Source organism: Gymnodraco acuticeps, unplaced genomic scaffold (genome assembly GCF_902827175.1).
Source record: "Gymnodraco acuticeps unplaced genomic scaffold, fGymAcu1.1, whole genome shotgun sequence".
NCBI classification, from domain to species: Eukaryota; Metazoa; Chordata; class Actinopteri; order Perciformes; family Bathydraconidae; genus Gymnodraco; species Gymnodraco acuticeps.
The window spans coordinates 4,533,256-4,560,736 of NW_022991180.1; the positions used below are offsets into that span (position 1 = coordinate 4,533,256).

At 40.0% G+C, this 27,481-nt stretch overlaps 3 protein-coding genes across 5 annotated transcripts in view; 2 read left to right on the plus strand and 1 right to left on the minus strand.

Annotated features, from left to right (window-relative positions):
• Positions 1 to 15,754, minus strand: part of LOC117560841 (piggyBac transposable element-derived protein 5-like) — a 33,394-nt gene extending 17,640 nt beyond the window's left edge. Inside the window, exons 1-4 of the mRNA XM_034237918.1 lie at positions 15,116 to 15,754; positions 9,169 to 9,599; positions 5,206 to 5,340; positions 2,093 to 2,267 (exon numbers count right to left, since the gene is read on the minus strand). Of these exons, the coding sequence (XP_034093809.1) occupies positions 2,093 to 2,267; positions 5,206 to 5,340; positions 9,169 to 9,599; positions 15,116 to 15,485 (1,111 nt within the window). The 5' untranslated portion in view covers positions 15,486 to 15,754. The remainder of the gene's footprint in view (positions 1 to 2,092; positions 2,268 to 5,205; positions 5,341 to 9,168; positions 9,600 to 15,115) is intronic.
• LOC117560838 (CUB and zona pellucida-like domain-containing protein 1) overlaps positions 1 to 27,481 on the plus strand; it is a 121,887-nt gene that overhangs the window by 72,546 nt on the left and 21,860 nt on the right. The window lies entirely within an intron of this gene.
• Positions 16,492 to 25,763, plus strand: LOC117560840 (conserved oligomeric Golgi complex subunit 2-like). Of its 2 annotated transcripts, none has more exons than XM_034237916.1 (18): positions 16,492 to 16,666; positions 17,110 to 17,271; positions 17,755 to 17,820; positions 17,906 to 17,986; positions 18,183 to 18,286; positions 18,994 to 19,102; positions 19,246 to 19,425; positions 19,535 to 19,659; positions 20,309 to 20,435; positions 20,548 to 20,687; positions 22,400 to 22,461; positions 22,545 to 22,697; positions 22,786 to 22,961; positions 23,103 to 23,175; positions 23,629 to 23,771; positions 24,372 to 24,511; positions 24,738 to 24,921; positions 25,081 to 25,763. In XM_034237916.1, the coding sequence occupies exons 1-18, from the start codon at positions 16,610 to 16,612 to the stop codon at positions 25,171 to 25,173; spliced, it is 2,175 nt and encodes a 724-aa protein (XP_034093807.1). In that variant the 5' UTR covers positions 16,492 to 16,609; the 3' UTR covers positions 25,174 to 25,763. The 2 variants fall into 2 exon arrangements, with proteins under 2 accessions (XP_034093807.1, XP_034093806.1); XM_034237915.1 differs by having other exon boundaries at positions 16,493 to 16,666; positions 22,542 to 22,697.

The following is a 27,481-nucleotide window of genomic DNA, read 5'->3' on the forward strand; positions in this document are numbered from 1 at the left end:
TCTTTTTTAGAAACAAGTCCTGTTTCTCGCTTGAGGCTAGGAAAAGGCTAGTCACTGTGACCTTTTTACCTGTGCTGGACTATGGGGATTTGTTGTATATGAATGCACCTGCCAATTACCTGAGCAAATTGGATGCTGCGTATCACAGTGCTTTGAGATTTGTCACAAATTGTAAAGCGCTTACACATCACTGTACACTGTATACCAAGGCAGGTTTACCATCACTCTCTGTACGGAGGCTCAGTCACTGGTACACTTTTATTTATAAAGCTATGTTGGGCAAACTCCCGTATTACATCTGTTCTCTGGTAAAGCAGAAAGTTGCAAGCAGCTATTGTCTGAGATCGCAGGATGTAGTCTTGTTAGATGTACCAAGAGTAAGGACTGTCTTAGGTAAGACAGCTTTTATGTGCGCAGCTCCACTTGCTTGGAACAATCTTCAGCAAGAATTGAAATTGAGCAATTTTATTTCTCTGAATGTTTTTAAGGCACGTCTGCACGAGATGCTTTCTGACACTATGGGTGTTTGTAAGGGTTGGTGAATATGTAAATATGATGTCCTCTATTGTTTGTTTTTATGTTGTTTTTATGTTTCATGTGGAACTAAATTGATGCAGGTCTCCCTTGTAAAAGAGATCCATGATCTCAAGGGACCTATCTGTCTAAATAAAGGGATGAAATGAAATGAACATCACTATATTGGAAATATTTGTATAGGCTTTTTCGATCAAACATTTTTGGTGTCGGTCAGGGGGTACTTGGCTGAGAAAATGTTTCAAAGGGGGTACATGACTGAAAAAAGTTTGAGAAGCACTGCTGTAAGTAACAGAAAGACAAAAAAGCCTGTTTGGATTCAGAGGTTCTTGTTGTCAGGTGTTATACTGTAAATGGTGTCTTATTAAAGTGTCTGCTTTTTATTGATTTATTTTGTAGCTATGAAAAAGCAAAGTACTTCTAGCTGAATCTCCCTTGATGTATTACGCATAAAAAGACAATTAACAGTCTACAGCAGTGCATCGCAGGATGGTTAATCTTGCAAAGAAAAAAAACATCCATCCCGACAAGTCCCTACAGTTAAGATTCAGTCGTCAAGATGGATTATTCTTAAAAGAAGTACAAATTATCCATGAAATCAAAAGAGTGGCAAATTGCTTGGATTGTTTCTTAGGAATTACATGTAGACATAATGCCTGTTCTTTACAATGTCAAGCAACTTTCTTAAAACATTTTAACTGGTTTTAGAAACGTTTAGGTCCCAAGCTGTAAAACAAAAGCATAACATGACAAATACAATACGGTCTACTAGCGTATGTTTGCATTGCCATATGAGTCATGCTTGTGCTTTTACACACTCCCCATGTGATTAAGATGTTTCACTTGGGGCACAAGGACAGATGTAGAAAAAAAGTGAATCATTCTGACTGCATACTTTAGTGCTGTGAAGTCAAGTTTGAAAGGGAAATGCAACAGTCTGTCTTCTCTTAAAGGTGGAGTAGGTAAGTTTGAGAAACCGGCTCGAGATACACTTTTTGTTATATTCCATGGAATGCTCTTAACATCCCGATAGCAATGAATATCTTAAGTGCTTTGACAACAAATCCATAAAAAAATGTCATCTGTGGAAGCCGTAGTACTGTAAAAAGCACGACCAATCATTTTAGCCGGCCCGGCTAAAGTAACTGGATGGCCTACCTGCCTGTCAGCCCTCCATCTGTGCACAAACTTATCTCGTGCCCTCATTGGTCATGTGCGCGTTCGTGTGTGTTGGAGGAGGGGCTCTGTAAGGAAGTGGCAGATTTTTTCCGGCTGTGTATTTTCAAATTCTAGTGCACTCGAGCTGGTTTCTCCAAAATTACCCACCCCACCTTTAAGTGTTTGACGCTTTCGTCACAACAACACGACTAAAGACAAACAAACAAAGTATTAAGGTAGTAGGGGAGATCGACTACACTCTGTGAACCAAAGCAGAAAAAGGTAGAGGTTGAGAGATGACAGAAGAGGAGAAGGAAGTTAGAAAACAAAAGGTGTTTTATTTAAACAGTATTACAAAGACAGAGCAACAGATTTCTGATGTTATCATTTGTTTGTGTACCTTGTTTGCTGAATTCGGTGAAGAGTCCGAGGCTGGTGATGGACGGCCCTGTGAAGATGATGGTGTTCTTGCCAGAGATGTTCTGGCAGAGCTGCTTGGCCACCAGGCTGTGGAGCTGAGGCTTATTCTTCAAGGTGGCCAGACAGTCTGTGCCTTCCTTCAGATGCACTGAGATCTGCAGCGTGGGCAGAGAGAGACGACACGTCCATTAAACAGATATAGAACCAGCAATCTTTACCTCAGTTTTAAGCACCATTTTTATTTTCCTCTTGATGAGAAAAATCTGCAGATATAAGTCTTCACTCTCTGCAAAGCTCCTGTTTGATTTTTTTTTTTAAATACAGCATGTTCACATTCCTTTAAAAATCCAGTAAAAAAGACAAATATGCATTCTCTGGTTGCACCGGAAAAAACAGTAGATTTAGCTGGAAAAATATCTATTTGGACTCAAAACTGTATTGGGGATGGTTCATAATAATAAAAAATGTATGGTAAATATGCAGTTTGAAATATGCCAGAATTTCTCCTTTAAGGCAGCAACCATGAATATGCAATTCATGGTTGCCTATTTGAGTCCGGAGTGATGCATGCAAATCCCCCTTCCTTTCTCCCAGCATTTTTCTGTTATCTCTCTATGTGTTGTGCTCTCATAAAATAATCACATTTTTGCCTGATGTTGGTGCAAAAGGAAGGCTCAGTTGCTCTTCCTTTATTGTGGGGTTTCTCTGGGGAGTTTTATTTATAAATAATTTGATTAATGTATATATTTGGATCCTGTGGAGAACATGAATGTGCTAAAGCTAAACTAATGTCTTCTGTATTCTGTCCAATACGGTTTCGATACTGAAAGCTAAGCCTTAACATGTGAAAGATTGCCAAACTATCTCCAAACTGTTAGAGGATGGCAGAACTATTTTAAGAGTGCCCACTGGAGCTGTGAATATGAATATTTCATGACAATATGGCCAGATGTTGTTGTGATATGTTACTCTGGATCAAGGCAGACTGAACAGTACTTCTCAGCTCAACACACTGATGCCTATAAAGACCTCCAAATAAACATTGGCTTCCAAAGAAAGTCAATATCAAATACACAAACAAATGTCCATCCACAGTCCAGTGTCCTTCTTGAACTCATATACCTGCAGTTGTTCACGAGTAGAACAGCATTAGCCTGATTAGCCAGCATCTACGTCGAGTCTTTAGCTATTACACTAAGTGCTCAGTGTGTGTGCGTGTCTTTATATGTGTGTGTGTTTGTGTATTCCTGTGTGGTTCACTGGCTAATGGAATCTCATTGATTCACTCCATTAACTCGTTTTATTTCTTGGATTTTTTTCTCCCTCGACACAATTCATTTAAAGAGGGAAGATCTCAGTGCAGACACACATCAGTGGGCTGGTAAAGACTGAGTGACGCCCAAACACACAGTCAGTGTGAATGTTAATGCTTATTTGTTAAAACGATGGGATCATGGGTTATGGGCTTCTGTGATGCATATGTATGTTTTACACAGTGGATTTGGGATTACAAGAAATATTATAAATTGTTTTATTTTATTTGATATAAAGGAATGATAATACAAAATGTAAAAGGAAACATTTAAATTCTGCTCTTGTTTGGTCCCCTCTACACTAATGTGGTTCTGGACCACATCCAGACTAAAGAAGGACTTCTCCTGCAGCGTCGTCTGGTGCCTGGTTTTTCTATTTATAATCCTCTGCAGTTTTACGATGATGTATTATTGTATTGATGTTTCCTGCCAGATTCCTCTAAATGCAGAGTAAAGTTTGTCATTGGGCAGGTCATTCTCAAACCTGAACAAGAAAGGATAAATTATTCTCTTGATCTCATACAAGTATCATACAAATGAATGGATTACTGTTTAGTGCTCACTGAAAGATTCAAAAATCTGTTCCCATTGCGCCACTAATGCTTACGATGGGAGACACATTTCAAAGTCCTCATTCTGTGACACTTAATTAAAATGTGAATCTTTAATTCAAACCAGGCATCAATAACCTTGACACAAGATGAGAAATTCAAATGTTTTAAACACTTTTAGGGAGACAAATATCCTGTACCAAGAGATTAACACAGAAATATAGGATTTATTTTCTAAAAATCTTCAACTTGATAAGAGAACCGCATGATGTGACCAACTTAGACTGCCAAGGCCTCATCATAGATTCATATAAACTTGAAATGTATTTCAAATTTAAAAAGTCTTGCTTTTATAGCTAGAAACCACTGGAGGAAAATGTGTTGTGTAAGTGAACATCCTCTTAGCGGTGCAAACTTATGTGTGTGGATGCTTGTGTATTGAGAAAAGTCCCTTTAACAACCTGCATTTGCGGAAACATGTATGCTATCACATGCAGTCTGGCCGGGCATCGTGTTTCACAAGCTCAGGCTCAGTTAGCAGGCTGTCTCCATAATTTGTCGACAATTAGGAAATTGTTGTGTTTTCTTCCTCTGTAATGGTCAGGTCTGTCAGTCCTCCTGTGTCTCTGGCCTCAGTTAATGTGTGTGTTACATAAGTGAGCGGCGCAGGACTGGCAGGTTGCGGTAAGGACAAGGTTGTTAGTGAGCAGAGCAGCCCTGCCTGAGATATAACAGAGATGTAATCCTGAGCCAGAAGCTACTCAAATCTAAAACACCAAGAGAAAAATCTGACAACCAATACTTTTGCCCAGAAGGCATTTCTCACTTCTAGCAGAGTTTGATCATTTAAAAAAAATCAAACCTTGCCTTTCATGCTTGTGAAGCGTGCAAATGTTCTCATTGAAATTCTGAAAAGTTATTTAATTATTTCTAGTGAAGGCAAATAATTGGCTGAATGAAAAATGATGAACAGAGACAACCTGGGAATACGATTTGAATTTTGGTTATGATCAAAGGTGTTTTCCAAAAAGCCTTTTTGACTTCAGACTTTTTCTTACATTTCTGATGTAAAAGATTTCTACCATGAGTTTTGAAAGCACCACTTTAAAATACCATCAAAACAAACACACAAACTTCTCCCACTTCGATCTTATTACACTCAAATCAGAACTTAAACTTTTCAGTTTTGTGAAGGCTGAGTACACTGAATGAATAGTGTTTGCTGCTACCTGACAGATGAATCCGGTGGAGGTACACTGTCGAACCCAGAGGCTGAACTTCCTCTTCTTCCTCTTCCTCAGCTCTCGTTCCGTACAGGTGGTGATGAACACCGGATCCTCGTCTATCAACGGCTCATGAAGTACCTGGAAACACACAGAGGCAATGTTACATGTGTTTCTCCTGATTTTTATATAACCATGTCAGAAGTAAAGTACACGATGTGAAATAGCTGGCCTTGAGATGGATAAAACGTGTTTTGTGTGAGGCATAATAGCGAGGTTGTGCATGATGTAACATAACAGCGAGTGTTAGAGAGAGAGAGAAGGCAGCCAATCAAAACTCTTCACAAGTCTTTTATGTGTTTGGGTGCAATACTGTGAGAGAAAAAAGAATGTTCTTGGCAGCAAAACGCGGACAAAACTGAACAGAACTGTCTGCAAGATCCCTTTAGAAGAATGGCTTTCATTTGTTTTTATTGCTTTATTCGTTGCTTTGTCTTTAACTTTTGCATATTTAATCCGCTCCAGTGTTCTTTTCCGTTTGTCTGACTACATCTTTATTTCCATTACTACTTATGAACAAAATAAAGTGAAGACAGTATTTTTAAGGTCTGCTCTTGAGTATTCTAGCTTCAAACAAATTGAAAAATAAATCTAAATAGACAAGACATGGCTTCGGGGAAAAAGACTCTCAAAGAAGCAAAGAGTGGTTGTTCTGTCTGCTAAACATGGTGCAAGTGGAATCAGATACAAATAAAATGACACATAAACACATACAAATACAACGGAGATATTAACATTTAACTATATACATGTTCATCATCTACCTTTAAAACAAGCAGTAATTGTAATGAAGAGAACATAATTAAAGACTTTTCCTAAATCACTTCCTTTTTTACTTCTCAAATAATAAAAAGATACTTCCCTTAGAAACTGAAAACTAAAATAGTATTTGTCATTTGGTTTGTTGTTCCTGAAGTTACTGCATATATTTGCTGTTGTAGTCATCAATACAATCGATAATGATGTTGGTAGAAGTGCCAAAGTACATTTTAAAAGTAGGGTGAACTGCGCTGTCTTCCTCTTGATGAATTATGTCCTTGGTCTGCTCACTGTCTCTTGATAAATTGGGATGGGTCAGACCAAATAATGAGGAGACATTTTTCAACAGGGATTAAAGTATTAGACACATTCACAAATCCAACAGGGCATTACCAGAACACTCCCACAAAACCAAACAATATCTTGGATGATTACACTAGCGCGGTAAACATAAATCCTGGCCAAATATTTCCCAAAGACACACACAAACATATATTTGCATTTCAAATGTCTCTCGGCTCTCCCTTCCTCCAGTGTCTTCCTCCTCCCACACCGACAGGATTTGACTAAAGCTAAAGCGAGCAGTGACCAACAGCTGTCTCCTGCGCCAGGACAAAGCGACAACTCATTTCCAATTCAAATATGGAGTAATGGATTTTTACAATGGAAAAATTAACGAGGCTATCTAGCCACTTGATGGATGACATCACCCAAACCATAATGGCCTATTAAGAATTATCTCCTCCTGTACTGCACTCGTTTCTCCCAGATATTCCTCCACACCAAATCCTAACCGATGAAAACAATGTGGTTACATTTGCACATTAATGCTGCTGGTAAATCATTTGCACAGGTTCACTGATCCTTTATTGGACACAGAAAGGAGGGATATTGATCTATCCGATCACTAGCTGTCTAGCAGTGGATATCTACAACAAAGATTTTACACTTGCAAATCAATACAAAGCAGTGTCAACAGATTATCTCAGCAAAACTGCCAGACTGATGCAGAAAAGCATCCTTTTTCCATCGATGTGAAAATAATCTGACATAGCATGCTAATATTCAGCACCAATGTCGATCACTCATATTCACACACGCACACAATGTTGAATAATGCTTTGTGGCAGATAAATCCAGGTCACACTAACTCACATGTAGATAAATATCCTGCATAGTTCTTGTCATTTTTAAAGAATGGAGCTGAATTGATTTGTCGATACAATTCTGAAGTTGATCAACAGAATTGTACAGCTAAAATGGTAATAATCTAAATGGTCTTTGTTATTTAGTTAAAATGCACCCAAATCTATTGTTCCAGCTTCTGAATTGTAAATATTTGTTTGTTTTATTCTATAAAATCAACCTAAATATTGGTTGGTTTTGGACAGTTGGTAATAGATGTGACAATTTTGGAAATTGTAGTGTCCATTTTACACTATTTTGTGAAGATGAATTGATTCATTAAGAACACAGACAGCAGATCAAACACAAATCATCACATTATCTTCTTCCATTCCTTCTGTGTCAGTCATTACATGAGCAGATCACTTTTCAATCGTCTGGGAAGCAAGAGTTTTATTCTGCCATTTTCACTATCTGGGCCCTCTTTCTGCCCCTGGCACAGAAACCCAACGGATAACACAAACTGGCCTAGATACACATGCACCCCCTAACTGCTTACACACACGCTCTCTGACAAACAGTCTGCCCTGATTCCTTTCAATTGAGTTGTTTTTAGACCCAAATGGATAGAAAGCGTTAAAGTGAAACCCCTTAATTACCTCAAATTGAAATAAACTCATTATTGTTAACATCAAGTTGTGTTAACAAAAATATTCATTGTTAAATGAGATGTGGATGTGATACGAGGATGGCCTTTGCTGAGTTGCTAAGAGCCTGTATTTCCGAATGCATCACAGTACCGGCATCATCTTTCATAATGAAGATGATGTTATAGCACTTATCCAGCAGAAAGGCAATTAATCAACTCCTTCCCAGCAATTCATTACATTTTACCAGCAGGGGCAGGGGTGGCATAAGATCCAATTGAATGTACAAATAGCCAACCCGGGTGCCCTCGTCCTAACCAAATTCCGAAGATGTCAGGTGATTTGTATTTGTTATCTTCATGGAAGAATAAGCCGAAAGAGAAAGCTCTCAATACTGTGTCCTGATTGTTATGACAACCAACCACATGAGTCACTGCTAAGTACGATTATAATGACTAATTTAGGAGGAAATAATATGCTATGCATGCCTTTCCTTCTGTGAACTGCCACAACACAATCTTTTAATTACACACATGTAAGCTTGTTTTCTTCAGGTTGAAGTTAACAAGGCTGATGATTGCTTGTGTCTCTCTTTGTGGAAAGGATATGGATTTGATTGATGAGATAACACTTCAATCAGTTTGTTTGTTCGCTGCTCTTTTCAAAACTGTAGTGCTGCTTTTCATCCAGGAGAAAGAAAAGTAGGAACTGAAAAAAAAAGTCCAGCCCACCCAAAATAGAGTAGCAAGGCTGGCGCTCCAGTGGCCCAGTTGCATTAATGTGACTGATACAAACAGTGCAACTGAAAACAGTGAGACCTAAAGTAAAAAAGGACTGCCTACACTTATACACAGGCTTTGTTCAGGGTTTCAAACTGCGCCTCTTTGCAGGAGCTACCTGGTTGCTCTACATGGGGAGCACATTTCCTTTTTCCTTTTTATTTCACAAGCAAATTAGGGAACTCCTAAGCTACTATATTACAATTCAGTGCATGTACATGTATATATATATATACCTGAGGGGTAAAACATGTGCTGTTAACAAGAAAACAGTGATCTGACAATGTGTGGCTAATATTTAGACTTAAAAATGTGTCTGAACATTTTGTCTGCTGAAGATGACCTCTGGATGTTTCCTCATATTTCTTGGAATACTTCATGAGAAATTAAAAAGGAAAGGTATAAAGCTTAATGTCAACGGTGCTGTTAAATCAGTTTGACCTTTGGGTGTTCTTTAATAAAATGTAAAAAAAAAAGGTATTGAACAGAGAATCAGTACGAGGAAAAATATATGTAAATATATGCACAAAATAGCACCTAGCTGTCCAGCGTATATGCAATGCTTAGAGAGAAGCAGTCCTGAGGGAGAGAGCACACACCTGTGTCTGTGAGGGTCTGAAGGTGCAGCTGAAGGACTGCTGCAGCGAGTCCAGGAAGGGCTGGATCTTGTACAGGCCCTGGTTGCTCCCCTGTGACGGCCGGAAAGCCACAATGTGGAAATACTTGAGGATCTTCTCAAAGCGCGCCTGGCTCATCTTCAAGGCGATGCTCTGGTTGCTGAAGAAGCCCGAGCTCCAGATGCTGAGCACGGACTCGCAGCGCTGCACACTGGTGGAGGTGACGAAGCCCAGGAAAGCCTTCATCTCCTGGGTTGTGACGGGACGCCAGCCCTCGTCTGAGCCAAAGCGCTCCTGGAACTTCTTGGCATACATGTTGGTCTGGGTGACCATGTTCTGGATGCAGTTATCTGGGACGAAGAGCTGGAAGAAGTCCAGGGCTGTGGCGCTGGACGTCATCTTCTGAGCAGGGCCTGAATCAGGACAGCAAGGGGGGAAAATGATGATATGAAAACAGACAGATTGATAGAGAGAGAGTCCCATATGGGCTTACTCACAGACACAACTGTCACTTAATCCTAGTTTTCAACCTTTGGCAAAATGCCTTAGAGACTGACTCAATAAAAGGTTTATTTTTTGACACACAAAATTAGATTTTGATGAGCTGTCACTGTATATGCTGTGAGGGAAGCATACAAACTGTTTCTTGACAATGTCACTTCATTAGAAAAGAATACGGAGGAAACATCCATTAATAAGGTAGACTTACATCGTATAAATAGTCTTAAAATACAACTTTCATAAAGAATCGCTGTGCTTTCTGATGAATCAGCCACAGAAGTATTTGGTTTGAATGTCACGCGCCCAGGGCAGCGGTTAGATCATTTACACAACATGACAGCCGCCACACTGTGATCTGTGTCTCAGCGTGGCGTTTCTACGCTTGTCGAAGGTTTCAGTGTCTCGCTGCTTTATTGTTATGTCACACAGTGAGTCAAAATCATGCTCTGATCCGTTAGTCGGGTCAGGAGGGTGCCATGAATGAAAGAGATCTGAAGTCATACCGTCAGTAAAGCATCAGCTGACGATAAAGGTTTGTTTAAACAGCTTATCTTTTAACCAAAAGATGAATGCATCTAACATAGCATTCAAGTAATACACAGGGAAACTGGTGATCTTAAATTAAGGGGTACATTGTAAGGTTGAGCTAATTAATATTTAGTGAAAGGTTCAATTAAATTGATGGATAATCAAATAATGAATTAATGTATCTTATAGCTTTAAACAGTTACTTGCATAAAGTAATGGGTTAACAATTGAAATATTTGAAAGCAACTTTTCTAACTGGTGAAAAAGTTAAAATAAAATATGTGTTATAATTATTATAGGCATTAAGCTATACGTTATGGCTGCATTCATAAAATAGATAGCTGAGAAGAATTGATTAATAATAAAATAAATGGCAGCATGGTACTTTCATATTCTAATTCACTAGTTTACCGAGGGGAAGGTGGCGTTTACCTCCCATTTAAAAGCAATTTATCTGCTAGCTTTTAGGTGTTGCATTGAAGCTACACAATCAATACACAATGCAACAACTGGCTTGATGTGTTTGCTCTTGTAATGAATTAGAGATTTTCTCTAAGGTTGTTAGATCCGTGAGAGGAAATTTGGATGCCGAGCAGAACAACTTCAGGGTAAATTGAACAGCACGATCTCATTATCCCTGAACAGCGTAGAACAAGGTTTCTCAATCCATCGTCTCTCCTTTCCTGAGCGGTTACAACCACAATCACGATGGCTTCAGACTTCTAATGTTGAGTTAAAGATAATGTGTGCAGGGTTTAAACCTTAATTGTTTAAACAACATGTGGAGGAGGACAAGAAGAGGAAACAAGCAAAGCACACCCACAGAACTGATGCTATGCCGAGGCAGAGACAGCAGGAGTGGTGTGCCACGAGCTGAAATCCTCTCATTTGCCTTCCATTAGACTTGAAAGCTGAATGAAAAATCAAGCATGACTTCCCCTAAGCAAGCCACTCCTCCATCAAAAACATCAGACATTCAGATGTAAGGCCATACGATGCACAGTGACTCACCACAAAAATACAAACTGAGGAAGAACTCATTATTTTTTACGATAATGGACTGTTTTAATCTGTTCCTCTGTAGATCTACCAGTTGATCTAACCTACATCATGCTGATTAAATGGAATCAAACACTTACATATTCCTTCTTTCAGACTACTAATATTAGCTAATGTCTCTGTAGATAGAAAGGTTCGACATATCAATTTCCCACATTACACAACTCGCTACGTTGCACCTACAAACCCAAGTAATCCCTCATGATGATCAGCTGTTGTAGTATTTATATTTGCTAAGGGACACACGTCTGCCTGGTAGAGCTTTTATAGCCATGGATTTGAGAATGAGAGATTAATGTGTTTAGTAGATAAACCCTTCCTGTAGACGAAACATGTTTTAAGCTAGCGGAAATTACAGAAAGACCACATGGATTTGAAAGCCATTTATAATTATTTTCTCAGACGAATCCCAGCTATGGCCATACTGAAATGCAAGCAAATAAAAATAGTAATATTTTTATGTCAATAAAATGTATGTTATATTTGGATTGTAAAAATATCTGTATTCTGTTGCTGTGCATCAGAAAAAAGTAGCAATGCAATGTGATCATTTCAGTCAATGTTCTATCGTACACTACTATGAGGATTTAAGAGTCAGAATTTGGGATGACATAACTCAACAAAATCCTGATATTAAATAGATGATTGTTTATTTTTTCAAAAGCCTTAAAAAGATGTCCAGATGGCTCTTGTTGTTAGCACTTATTATGATGTATCCAGTAACATACTGTACTGTATAAAATTGTCAGTTATATGTGAATTTGACAATGCAAACATGAGCATCTGATTGTGATTTAGTTTCCCCTTTATTTTCTTTACCTTTTGTCATTTCTTTAATTTGTGATTAATACAATACAATTCAACTGTAAGTCAACACACCCCTATGAAAATAAGTGATATTACCTCATTTAGTGTTTTCATTCCATCTATGGGCATTTATTATTATAAACATTCAGCATGTTTTTTGTTTTGTGAATATTTGGATAAGTGTGTGTTTCTTCCCCTCCGCTACCGGCCTCTTAAACTAAATTAACGCACTCAATGTTCATACTCCTGTCTGCACATATTCTTATTTCACATTTCATAGTTTATATTCTAAAATTCATTCATAGCATTCTATTCCCATGTAAATCACTGCTTTATTTAATTTGTATTGCTATTTAACTGTATTTTATTACGGTGTAAAAGATTATTTGTTTTATATTAGATTTCTTGTTTTTTATATTGTATGTATGCACCATGACATTAAGTCAAATTCCTAGTATGTACGAACCTACCTGGCAATAAAGCTGTTTCTGATTGTGATTCTGTTGTAGAGTCAGAGCCTTCTTGTCAAACAGCCAGTAAATATACCTGACAAGACTTCTATTTTTATACATGCAACCTTCACTGTGTTTGTCTGTGTACATATTTTTTCAAAATGACTCTGCCATGGTACAAGGCAACAGGCAAACAGGACACACAGACGGAAATATGCAGCCATGCAGAGAAACTTACATATGGAGAGTACCAGTCATCTATTAGACATGCCCAGCAAAGTGAATGAATAAATAGATCTTTAATTCCCTCGAACATCAGGATAAATTGTTATATAATCTGAGATGTGGAAGTATGCTTCATAATCCTTGGCTTTGGCCTTTGCCTCAACCTCTCAGGGGCAACAGTCTCTCGCTGAGATGAACAAAACACCTCACCTATAAATCTGACCTTGGGCGAACCACATTTTTATGCAAGCGAAAAAAAACTCAGCCGGCTTATAGACATCGCTGCTGGTTAAAAACCAAGGAGGAGCTGCTTTACTATCTAAACAACCCAAATCCACTTCCAGTTCGTAAGAAGTTGACTGGATGCTTTCTGACGGTTGCTGATGATTTATGTACGGGGTGCACAGTGTTTAAGGAGGGGAGCTGTCACATTAGCACTGGGACTGTGTCAGCACTGTCTCAGCCAGACAGTGAGACAAAGAGACAGACAGAGAAATGGACAGGGAGGCAGACAGGTAGGTGAGAAAAGGGTGCGCCGATAGCTAGACAGAGAAATCCAGACATGTGATAAACATGTCACTGAATCCACCTTAGGGGAAAACCTCATAGCTTAAGCAGTTTACCATCACGTGCCATTAAAATCAGAGAAGCATTTTTATGTTGATATGCCGATGCTCAAGATGCAATCTGACGTTACTGCTACAGCCGATAAAATCAGAGTAAGCTCTTGATCACTTGAGGTCTGAAGTGAGATTATGCTCCTTTGCTGTCCTGCTTCTATCCAGGGGGGCAGCTCTTTATCATCTCCACCCTGATGCAAGATGGCGAGACCACACCCACACAGGCCTTGTGCAAACAGACACAAACTGTGTCCTTAAAAAACAGACCAGGCTGTACAAAGCAGACGGACACACCTGCTGCTTCACAAGCATAGGTCAACAAAGCAGGATAGAGCTGGATGAGTCAGTACAGGAAATCCTAAAGCCTCACCCAATTACCCTTTTTGGTGCCCAAACTTTTGGTATTGAAATATAAACCACTCTATATCTGCCCTGTCTCGCAAAGCAGGATTACTGAAGTCAGCTGCAGGCTGGCTGAAAACAGAGCTGTTCTGGGTTTTGTTTGGTGTCCTGTCCGGTAATCCTGCTATCCGGGACAGGCCAATAACACCACCTCAATTTGGGAGACATAACAACAGTAAACACAATAGTTTACAACTTTTATCTGATGTCTTGATCATATCAGGTCTTTTATTTGTAATGTTAAGCCCGAGCCTGCATATATTTTCCTTTTGCATTAAAACAGCTTGCAAAAACAAATGTTTGCATACAACCAATGCAGTTTGCATGATTTTCTGTGGTTTCCTCACCATTTTAACTACAGTCAAATATGTGCTTTTATACATTTTACATGAATGCTGCAATGTGTGTTTCTATGAGCTAAAATGGAGCTTGGTCCATATCTGCTACAGCCATATGCTGATTCACCTCCAATGGTGCCACAGTGCAACATGTCACAGTGGATATTGGACGGCCTTTACACCCATTGCTAATGCTTCACATGAGGCAGAAGTGTTTAGAGGGGGCAAATCCAAGCAAAGCCTGACAGAAGGCACTGCAATATACACCCACACCCTCCATTCCCTGATACATATTGTATAGTGTAAGTGATAGATAAATGGATAAAAACTGTTCTGAGAAAGAGACAGTCAGTTTGATACATGTTGGCTAGCATTGGGGTTTAAACAGAATGCTTATCACAAAGACAGAATGAGACAAAAAGAGAGACACACAGACAAAGCAAAAAGTGTGCAACCAAACTTGGAGTGCCTTGTGACTAATGTTAATATAGTTATGAGTTCTGTTAACTAACTTGATGCCACAATTTGTGCATCTGATTCTGCATACATAGGCATTCAGTACACTATTCATTATGCAATGTGTGTTCATACTGTATATGTGTACAACCAGGAGAGACATCATGCTGATTCTCTGAACTAAACAGCATGTCTCCCTGCCCAGAAACATGAACACGCCCTCACACAGGACAGCATGTGAACCACAGCACCAAGGGGCGAGGTATCAAAGGCTAAGCGTTAGTTATTAACCTGATACATCAATTAACGATGCAGAGTCATGCTTCTCTTACTGTCACTCACTAGGATGCACGCACACACCGAAAATGAAACAAGCGTCCAGTTGTTCCAAAGCAATAGCCTTTTGTGTGCTGTTTTGGCACAATGGCCACAGAAATGTCCTGTCTGACCTGACAAACATGAACAAGGACTGTCTCTCCATCACACACACACAATTCATCTGCACATTACCCTATTCGTGTTGTCATGCATCATGTCTCACCATATGTCTCTTTGAAAGGCGGCACCGTGACATCCTGCAGAGTCTCCGTCCAGCCTTCCTCCTCCGCCTGACTACGGGACAGGGCGCCCGGGGGACCGCCGCCCCCTCCGGACCCCCCACGGTGTCCACTGCCCTCCTTATCGCCCCGTTTCTGGTGGTGGTGGTGGTGGTGTTGCGGCTGCTGCTGGTCCTCCTCACCCACCTCGGCAATATAGTCCCCGGAGTCGGAGTCACCGGAGGTGCTGTAGAAGGGATTGTCGCTGCTGTCATCCCCGGACTCCCCGAACACATCATCGGATATCTGCAGGCTCTCGTACCGGGAGCGGGCCGCTTCCAGGAGAGACAGCGCCTTCCGCCCGCACTCCGCCATCTCTCTCTGTATTGATGCTCCCCTTCTCTCTCTCTCTTCCTCCCTTTCTCTCACCCTTCCACTACAGCAGCGTGCAACTGTCACGATGTTGCAAGAGCTTTACCGTGACCGCTGCACCGTCCCCTAACCCCGGTATGAATATAGTCCTGCCTGCTCGCCGGGCTTGGATGAGGAGCCCGGTGTTCAGAAAGCGTGCGGATCCCGGGAGCGCTGTTCGCTTCAAGGGTACTGAAATATTTCCGCCTCCTTGCTCTGCCTAAAGCGCTGCGCACTGGGCAAAATTATCGATAGTAGTGGCACAGCATCCGGGTTGAGAGACCAGTGATTTCCCTACAAATACAGCAAATAGAGAGAGTAGTGGCTGCCGCTGCATCACCTGATTCCTCAGCCCTGCACTGTCGTCCAATAAGATGCATTTTCTCATAACAAATTACAGGAGGATGGTGATGATGGAGATAAGATGTGGAACAATTATGATTATTAATGGTGAGCCAATAATACATCAAATGCATGACAATATGTATGAAATAGCTAATATTTTCCATCATGTAATACTGGCCATACATATTAAAAAAACATGTTTAGTAACCTAATGATTTATTCATTTATTTCTTATTTTGTCTTTCTGTATGACATGTTTATTTCATTAAAAAAATATTGTTCGTTAATTAAACGTGTTAACTGTTTAGAGTCAGACTACATGGCATAACCTCTGGTAGATTGCATACTGGTCATGTGTTGACTTTGATTTAATGATGTAAAATACAGTAAAATCAGTCCAAATGATAGCGGGTCAACCATGGCGTCAACGTATAGCCTGCTTTCTAAAAAATAGAAAGCAGATAAGCCAGCATTGAACTCATTATCCATTTAATGGAGTTACTTGTATTGTATTTATTTAATATTTTGTTAACTTTTTTATGGTGAGAACAGGTTAATAAGCATGAACCTCGCCTCGCCTCAGTGTACCCCATCTGGCCTCCAGAGGTCGCTATGGCGTCAGTGGTCCTCCAGACTCTTCTTCGTTGGTGCACTTGCCATGTTTGCGGAAGCTTGTTTCTAGCAGATAGCTGGAGGCTTCTTACATTTACACTTTATGCTGTAGCTGTATTTTATAATCAAATATGAATCTACCAAAGGGACCAGATTCGCTGTGCTTCGATAAGGATGTTTTTATGAAGGTAAGAAAAAACGGGACGTTTGTTAACACGCTATATAAAGCTTATGTTGTTAAACTAGCTATCATTAGCTAGTTGAATGTTCATACTGGATGCTGCTTATCTTCCTTAAACATGTATTATTTATTTATGAATACATAATACCTAATAATGTTTGCACATGTTTGGTACACATTCACGATCCTAGCTAATGTTGTTAATGTCGGACATGTCAAACGTTACCCTTACAGAACATGAGCAATCACAGCAAATGACGTGTTTCATGAATACAAATGTGTTCATTCAGTATCAGGTGCCTACATTTGTATTTTTGGTCCGTCATTCTGTAGCTAAAGTCGACTTTCTCTCCATTAGTAATGCTGGTTGTGCCATGCATGACTGGCTGCTTTTATATAAACCTTGTATTAACCTGTACACGACTGCTCTGTCTGGTGTTACTCTCGCAGGATGACTTTGACGTGGACCAGTTTGTGGCGGAGTGTCGGAAGCAGGTCCAGATGGAGGAGATGAGGGAGGACCTGGAGCTCTACTACAAGCTGCTGAAAACAGCCATGGTGGAGCTCATCAATAAGGACTACGCCGACTTTGTTAACCTCTCCACCAACCTGGTCAGTAATGAATTTGGTTGTACATTTTAGACCTTGCAATCAGCAGCTTGTAATCAACAGTAAACAAAAAAGGCAATTCAGTTAGGCGTCTATCAAAAAATATGATCTATATGATGTCCAAGTGACAAGCTTTACCTTAAATATAAACTGTCATGATTTTTGTTCAGATGGTTTTTTTCTGGAGCCTAACCTACACATTCAAAGAATGTATTTCTTAGTTTGCTTTTCTTGTAAATCTATATTTTAAGTGGTGTATTGTTTTAAACTGAAAATAAGTATGCTTAAATTATCTTAAAAGAACAATCTTGATTGTTATTTTGTTTGTTTTCTTATCTATCAATATCAGTATCAGCCTCAAAATATGGGGTCTTATAATGGTGGTCAAAAAGGAAGCATACCATGCAGTTTTTTGTTTTTTAAGTAAATCTGATAACGTGATAGTAGACAGACCCTAATCTTAGACCTCTGCTTCCCTTGACTCAGGTGGGGATGGACAAAGCCCTCAATCAGCTTTCTGTGCCGTTGGGACAGTTACGAGAGGAGGTTATGGTATGTTTTTGTGTGAAGTTAACTGAAACCTTGATAAATCCCTGTTACAGTGTTCATGAATGTTTCTTCCTGATGTCTGTTTCAGAGTCTGCGGTCCTGTGTGAGTGAGGTGATCCAGGCTATAGACAACCAGCTAACCAAACAGGAAGATCTGCAGAAAAAGAAGGTTTGGCTCGTCCTCTTCCTGTCTGACATCTTCATCTGATCATATTTAGAGTTCATCATTAAATATACTTTAGGATGATTTACCAAACTGTAAACCCAGTGTTGCCTCAACAAATTATTTTTAGTGCAACATGGATTATAATCCTGTTTTAAAGAGTTTAAATATTTTCATAACCTGGCAATATCCCATCCATCAGGTGTGTGTATTGAGGCTGATTCAGGTGGTGCGCTCGGTGGAGAAAATTGAGAAGATCCTCAACTCGCAGAACTCCAAGGAATCTGGCTCCCTGGAAATCAGCAGGTTGGACACTCATCTATGCTCAAAACCACTGGTATCACTTAGATCAGTGATTCTCAAACTTTTTTTCAATAATGTACCCCTTTTGAAAAAATAAAGAGGTACAGTACAGCGCTGCACCATCAGTGTCTGATTTATTAAAACAACAACATTGTAACTGAGAAACACTTAAATGCTACATTTCAAATGTTTACAATCCATCACTAAATTCATGGCAAACCAATTTTAACATCATGCAATAACACTAAGACGACATTAGTTGCATTGAACTGATCTGTTTAATGAGTTGTACTTACAATTTAGTGAGAAACATGGGCTTGTGCTTCACTGAGGATCTTTGTCATTCTGACAGGGAGACAACTGCAGTTATTAATATAGTCTATTAATATAAAACCCACACTGCTCAAACTTCGTTACTTTTCCTAATATTGGTATATTTATATTTTTTTCATTAACATAAAATAAATCTCACGTACCCCCTGCAGTACTCCAACGTACCCCTAGGGGTCCGCGTACCCCCATTTGAGAACCACTTAACCGATAACCGATTTGAATGTGGGCAGGTTATTAAACACGTTATAAGAGTTTCAATTTATGCATCTCTATATCACATAGCCATGTGCCAGAGGTTCAAATAGTATTAGCTATTTGCTGCAGGAATGTAGCACTAAGCCATTGTGTCTTAACTTTTTCTCTTTGCCTCTGTACAGTCCCTTGTTGGCAGGCCAGGTCCTGGAGAGGATTGCTACAGAATTCAACCAGCTGCAGTTCCACGCTGTACAGAGCAAAGGCATGCCCCTACTGGACAAAGTCAGACCTGTAAGTGTTAACATCAAACAGCTAAAAAAAAAGGTGCAGTCTTTCTGTTTAAGGGCAGACGATATTTCCCAAATATTTGATCCTAGTTTTCACTTTTATACAGATGTTTGATGGAATATATTCTTGTCTGTGTCCTCTGTTAGCGTATCGCAGGGATCACCTCCATGCTGCAGCAGTCTCTGGAGGGCGTGCTGATCGAGGGTCTGCAAACATCCAACCTGGACATGGTGTGTCACTGCCTGAGGACGTACGCCACCATAGACAAGACTCGAGATGCTGAGGCCCTGGTGGGGCAGGTGTTGGTCAAGCCATACATGGACCAGGTAAACATACAACACATGTTTCAATATACTGTAGAGCCAAGGGAGTTTGTACTTTAAAATAACAGATATGTTTAACAGAATATCCTCTCCTCTCTTTTCCTTATTTTAGGTAATAGTGGAAGAGGTGGTGAAGTCCAGTCCGAATGGTCTCCAGTTGATGTACTCCAGACTGTTGGAGTTTGTTCCTCATCACTGCAGACTGCTCAGAGAGGTGACTGGAGGAGCCAGATCCAGGTATTGCTGTTATCATGGAGGCAAATTAATTCAAAGCATGCATAGATCAAGCAACTCTTTGTGGTTTATTCCATCTTCATCCATATGTGTGCAACATTAAGATACCTTTTTTTTTACATGGTAATTTTTTATTAAAATGCCAACGGTTGTTTTTTTCCCAAAATGTTGAGACCATATTCCTCTTTAAAATCAGAAAGCCTTTATTTGTCCCACAGTGGGGAAACGTACAAGGGGAGTAAGCAAAGGATCCAAAGGGCACCTGTCTGGGATCACCACAAAGACCCAGCGGCTTTATTGTCCTCAAAATGTTGGTTGTGCTTTGAAATCCTCTTGCTCTTATTAGAAAAGCAAATCATCTGCTTTCATGTGTGGAACTGTTGCATTCAGTGTATTCAGCTCACATTTCTATTTGTAGCACCATAGCAGTCTTTATGATGCTTCAGTCAGTATTAGATATTACTTTAGAATAGATTACTTGGACGTTTTGGTTCATTTTTATTCTGTATTCTTATATTTATATAATTACAATACGTAATTGACTTAATATGTTTAAACTAATCCTACATTCTGCGCATAAAATGAAACCGTAGTGTAGAAAGTAGATGATATTTCATACTTTATAATGTGCTGATGTTCCCTCTCTCCTCAGTGACAAATCTGTCGTAGTGCCAGGTTATGATTTCCTGGTGAACTCTGTGTGGCCTGAGATGATCAAAGGGATAGAGGAGAGATTGTCCTACCTCTTCAACCCTGGAAACCCCGAAATATTCTTTGAGGTACAGACACAGGGACACGATTTGTGTGCACAAACATTCACTTCTGTGTGGCATGATTCAGTGTTGAGCAGCGTCACCTATGTGTGTTTTCTGTTGTCCTTTTATTTTCTAGCGTTACAGCGAGAGTATGGAGTTTGTGCGGAGGTTTGAGCGTCAGTGCAGCTCACAGGCCAGTGTGAAGAGACTGAGAGTTCACCCCTCATACACCACCTTCCAGAACAAATGGAACCTGCCTGTCTACTTTCAACTAAGGTGCATTATTAATATGATCTATACATACTACAGCCTATAGGTCACACAGGGTACACTATAGCCCAGGGGTCGGCAACCTTTTTGATATGAAGTGCCATTTAAAAAAAAAAATCGCAACGGCCTCCCAAGAAGAGCTCGCCTCTCTCCAGTCATTTAAGCTAAAGTGGGTTATTGAACCTGAAGCTTGTTGCTTCTGCCCTCCTCGACTGCGGTCTGGGAGCCGACAGGAAAGTTCAACACACAGATGGCCAGTCCGCCCCTTTGTAGCATATTATTTCGATGAGAGATGAGCAGATCGCCACTGGGCTTTCAACTAAAGACACAGCCACGCAAAAACTGCGGCATTTGTACAGCTCCTTATGGGTACTGCAATTTGTGAAGTGTTTTCCTCCGTGGTGAAACGATCAGCACTGCACCACGGAGGAAAGCGGCAGAAAGTCAACTGGAGATAAAGAGAGCGGGGCTGCGTTGTGTGCATGGCTTCCTTCTGCAGGTCACGGGGAGACGCGCTCTGGCGGCGGTCTCGTTCAGGATCAGAAAATACAATTTAATAATATTTTGCAGACTTATTCCACTTATTCCTAGTGTGCCACTGGACGCGTGCCAGGGGTTGCCGACCCCTGCTATAGCCAGTTATATCTCCTTTAAGAGCACATTTGTATGCTTCACCTAACATCATATTGGACTTCACATTTCTATACATCCTTTGAAATTGAAAGCTGTTCGGATTTGTTAAGAGCTTTACAAATACTAATTGTAGGGAATAGGTTGCTAATATCGGAAATACCATTATGTCCTTTCTTGTAAAAGTTATAAAAGAAAATCAATGTATTTCTTCTTTTTGGCTGCCCATATTCTTTTTTAGAAGTGCTAATCAGATGTTCATATGTGATATTAGATCAGTGTCTGACCATTACATGTCACTATTTGTAGCTGACAATCAATATCTATAGCATTTTGTTATATAAAACTATTTCTTCAAGCTATTTTGGTTTAGAAAGAAACTCATATATGATGTTTACCATTACTATATGACAAACATTGCTTATTGATTGTCGAAAACTAAATAAAAAGATTTTTGATTTGAGAAAGAAACTCAAACATAATCACAACCTTAGCTTATATTCTTTTTACTAGCAGGCAGTGGATAATATGTGTGTTTTGATCTTAATGTAAACCCTTCAAGTTAAACGAAAGTAGTCGGACGTTGGGAGGGCGGGTGTATTTTCTGCGCAGCATGCTTTTTGAAGAACCCAAGAGACAAGCTGTAAAATTGCAGCCTGCCAGCATTTTTTGTGGAAAAACACAAGTTGGCAGACGATAAAGAATGCCTATTGTGATAGAAATGTGAAAAAATATCTTATGGGTTTGAGTTTCCTAAAGAATGATGAAAAGAAGCTAAATGTAAACTCCAGATGTGTCAGCTTATTATAAAAACATTTCCCATAAACATGACACTGGACCTTGACTGAACGGCTATTGATTCGTATGAAAAAGTAGAGAAATGTCCACTGTGTCCACCGCCCCTGCACACTCACACTCTCACTGTAAAGATTAGGCCTCTTTCACAACACAAACCTGCACTGTTCAGCTTTTCCGGAAAGTCAATTTATTCTAACAGTGTTGTTACAAGTCATGAACACTTGCACGTCAGAGCTGATAAATGAAATAAGCCGATAGCACATTGATTGTTTTGTCTCACGGTTTTCCAGGTACAAGGAAATTGCTGGAAGTCTGGAGAACGCCATCAGTGATGGACTTGAGGCTGCACCAGGTAGGAATAATTCTCTGTCATGAATGCCCGTGTGTAGCTGATACTCTCCCTGCAGTCACTTATCTGTGTGTGTTCATCAGCAGCTGGCAGTGCCTTCCACCTGCAGGTGTCGGAGGTGTTGTGGTCGTGTCTGATGAGATGTTGGTCAGACAAAGTCTACCTGTCCCCTCTGGCACATCGCTTCTGGAAGCTCACGCTGCAGCTCTACGCACGATATGCCAAGTTTCTTGACGAGGGTAACCTTAAAAAAGAGCAATATGCAAATGAATAGAAATGTTGCTGTCGATTTCTCTTGTTGCTCATCTTGATCGGTGTGTGCCCAGGTGTTGACTAAGACTCCAACGCCTGAGTTACCTAAAGAGCCGACCAGGCCTCTGCCCAGCTCCGCCTCCTCCACCTCCAGCCGGACGTCGGGGGGGAGTGAGAGCGGGAGTCCTGCCTCTCTGTCCACCAAACAGCTGGTCTACATAGCAGCTGACATCCAGAAGCTGCAGGAACAGGTACACACACAAACTAAATACATACATTACACGTGTTCTTTACATCTTTCAAAATTGTTCTTCAGATAACTCGCGTAATCCTTTTTTTTCTTAATTTACTTAATTGCTTCCACACTGACAGCTTGCTTGGTTTTCTCTCAGATACCAGAGTTGTCAGAGACGGTCAGAATACGGTTAGAAGCGATTGGATTCAAAAACTTTGCTGTGGTGGAAGGTAAGCTTCCTTTTGGCTTCTTTAATAACGTTGCAGTGTTGGCTTGATCTTACAATGTTTTGTCAGTACATGAGAATGGAGGAGGATTTCATGACACTAATATTTAAAGGCAGGCCTTAGTTTTTCAAAATTAAAACAAGATTTCAGTCCAACAGAGGTTTTCATAATCTTACAGAACACATCATACTAATTAAGCCTATAAGTAAAAAATAATTGATTTGAATATTTGCTTTCGCGTACATCAAATTATTGCATTTTATCTGCTGTTCTTATTTATTAAAAAAAATGCTGGTGTTCACTGACATTTAAAAGGGTATCCATTCAGTCCCCTTTAGGCTTTAGATCATGACATCTCCAAACACAACATGTCAGTCACTCATTGAATCACTCCTTGGCTCTTGGCTTTAGCACCAGGGTAACTCGGACCATGTTTGCACTTCTCCTTTCTGTCAGACGCCTTAATGGATTCCAAGACTTGCCTGTCCAGTAGCATTCCCACTTTAAATATCAAGATGACCCAGCATCTGACTGAACGCAGTTGCCGCTTCCTGAAGAGTGCCTCTGAGGTCCCAAGACTGTACCGCAGGACTAATAAGGTCAGTGAAGCTGCAAAAACGCACACCAACATGTTTCTCATAGATTTCCTCATGTAACATCCCCTCATGGAGAAACTTTTTGGATTGGGATCAACAGTTCAGCTTCAAAGGCTAATGGACTTGGAACTGTGGCATATACTTATTTTATTTTCCTTTTGACCCTATAAAAAGGAATTTTTAACCTAATCAACATTCTCTGTGACAAAATCCACACCATTTGGGAATCAGTAGCTCAGAGGAGAACATAACAAATAAGGTTTTATTTACACTTTGAATTGCCTTGTGTTGAAAGGTGCTATATAAATAAACGTGCCTTGCCACTGAACCTGATCTAAGTCCTTGAAGGATCTGTGAATGCTGAATCTTTATTCATATTTTCCATCAATGTCATCTGACAACTGCAAGGCTCTACAGTCACATTGTACAATCATTGTAGCCTGAAACAAAAGTTTACCGAGAAAAATATAAATCTCTAGCTGTTGAGATAGAAAGCGATGGATATGACTCAAAACCCATCTTGATAACTGCAACATGAGAAAAATACTTTAAATTCAGCAGTCAATACAAATTGTAATATTTATTAATTTACGTGTTGTCTAGGATGTGCCGGTGCGTGCATCCGCCTACATGGACAACGCCTTGCGGCCGTTAGTTCAGTTACTGACTGACTCAACAGGGCTGGTCCACCAATCTACAGCAAAAGAGTGGCTGCGAGTGGCACTGTCTGACTGCACACAGAGGTAAGACACACACCTGCAAACATAAATACACACCCAGATATTATTACATTACCAGCTTTGAAAGGGCCTGTGCCGATATTTTCTACAGAACGAGCTATTACATGTTATATAAATGAAGGATGATTTCTTTCTTTCTTGAGAGTTGTTTTGCTTGCCTTTTTAATAAGACTTTCCAGCTGCAACCAACACATATACCCGCTTTCATTTCCCTACGTCTTGTGTTCAGGTACTATGAGACCATCTCTGAGGTTCTGAGCTCAGTGAGGAAGATGGAGGAGAGTCTGAAGCGCTTAAAGCAAGCCAGAAAGGGTGCAAGCATGACCTCCACAGCAGGAGCCAACGGTGGACCCACAGACGACAGCAAGATCCGACTACAACTGGCACTGGATGTGGAATACCTGGGGGAACAGGTAGGCTGCGGGTGGAGAGACATAATAATCATGATAAAAACAATTCACATTTATCTGGTAACAAAGGTATACTTTAAACAAATGTTATTGAAATTAGAAATTGCACCAAGTTCTGTTAAAAACTCATCTGAAATGTTTCTGATTGTTTTCTCTTCTCAGATCGAGAAGATGGGTTTTCAGCCAAGTGACATCTCCATGTTCACCACTCTGATGGACCTGGTGAAAGAGGCCCGAGAGCTCGCTGAGCAGTAAAATGTTCACTCCATAATAACTGAAACCCAATAACATGCTGCTGTTCCTCAACACTAATGAAGGAAAAACAATATTTGTCACAGTCTAGACTAGAGTCAAAGTGTGGTTACAGTTTGTGATGAGAAGGCCACGAAGAACGTGTGACAAGAACTGACATTATGGGGATATTTGTGTACAAAAAAAATCTAAATTCAGACTTTAAAGCCACAGAGCACAAACATTTATCATCAGGAATCTGTCGGATGTGCGGTAGTTGTTGTTGGAAACCTAAAAAAAACGTCATTGGTTCTGCCGTAGTCAATGTGAATAAAAGGGACTGCATTGTATATTAAATGTTTTTATAGAAAATGCCTGATCCTGGTGATATGCACTGCTTTGGAAAGTCATTGTATATGTTGGGTCAGAATATTGCAAGAGTCTTAAATCTAAGTTGTAAAGAGAGAATGTTAATAAATATTTATATCATTTCTGCTACTTGGTGAAGGATGCATCTCAAATAAGGAAGTCTGTTAGTGTGTAATATTTACATTTTTGTTAAAATCAAAGTTATATAATATAATTAACTTGGGAATAAAATTAAGAACTTCGGAGACAGTTTTGAATGTGCATGTTTTGATATAAAAGATGTTAGCTAGCTACTGGATTGCATTGCTTACATTTTTTTCCCTCATCACTGCTAACATGCGCTACAGGTTGATGAAAAGAAAATCAAATAAATACAAGTTCAACTTTGATGTTGGGAATACAAAATGATGGCCTTGTGTAACTGCTTTTAGTATTTGGGCCTCAAAAGTGTCTTTCCTGTCACCATCCAGTAATCCTAATACGCCTATTTCCATATTATTTCACACTTGAAATTATGTTTCTATTAATAATTTTCTAATATTTACGAGTAGGAAGAAAAGTTTAAAAAGGAAAATATATTGCTTTTACAATATCAACATTTATTACGTTGTATCTTCAAAAATGTGTGACAGATATTCTCATTTGCAAATGGCTATATTGATAAAATACATGTGTTGACACTACTCTTAATGTTTACATGTCACTCTTTTTTTAGTTTTGTCAGTATGTGATGGTTTGTTTTGTTATTAGTCTTGTTCTTTGGTCAGGTTTAAAGTTATATTAAGTAGGTATTTATGCATTTATTCCAGTAAATATGAGAGGCGGGACGAGAAATCATTACTAGATTTATCATCTGAGAAGATAAGTTGTTCAACAGTAGTTGTATTAGTCTGCTTATCATGCTAATTTTCACACGGTCAACAACTGTAGAGTAATCATTAACCGGAAAGTGAAATGACCTTTTGAGCAGCATTTCTTGGCTTTGCTTATGTCTGTGAACCCCGTGTGACTGGAAGGGGTGGTGGCCTTGCTGTCTTTTACCGCAAAGACATGAAACTCACCACTGTCACTGTCCCTCATCACTCCTCGTTTGAGTGCCTGGCAATAAAATTCACAGGATCTAAACCTACCATTATTGTGACTATCTACAGACCACCGAAGCCCTCAGCTGCTTTCCTCACAGAATTCTCAGCCTTTTTAACAACAATATGTGCTATGTCCCCCACTGTCATCCTCCTGGGTGATTTTAATATTCATATTGATAACCCCACTAATGGTTTAGCAAAGGACTTCATCTCACTCCTTGAGTGCCTTGGTATTACACAATATGTCAATTTCCCAACCCACAACAAAGGTCACATATTAGACCTAGTCTGTTGCACCGGTATCACTCCTTTTAACCTCACTGATGCTGAGTTCCCCATCTCTGACCATAAATCTGTGCTTTTTGAGGTAAATGTCCCCCTATCTAAAACAAGAGCACTGCGGACCATCACCTTCAGAAACATCAAACGCATTGACCCCAGAGACCTTAACTCCCTTATTGCCTCCGTGCCCAGTCCACCCCCATCCTCCTCCTTGACCGCTGCTGAACTGGTGAGTCGCTACAACAACTGTCTCACATCTTCCCTGGATGCGCTTGCTCCCCTGAAGTCTCATTTGTGCACACTGCTCCCTGGTACACTGCTGCCCTCCATCAGCTAAAAACCACTGGCCGGCATCTTGAATGTCTGTGCAAAAAGACTGGACTCTTAATCCACATTCAGCTCTACAAAGAACATCTCTGCCTTTACAAGAACGCCCTCACTGTTAGGGAAATAATTATCATAGACGCCAAGATGTGACATACAGGACAAACCTTGACGTCTGTTTACCTCCTTTAAGGACACAGGCTGCTTCAGCCAATAATGTTATTGTTCCCATTCTGTGACCGGTCAATACTGGGTCACAGATGGTCTGTATT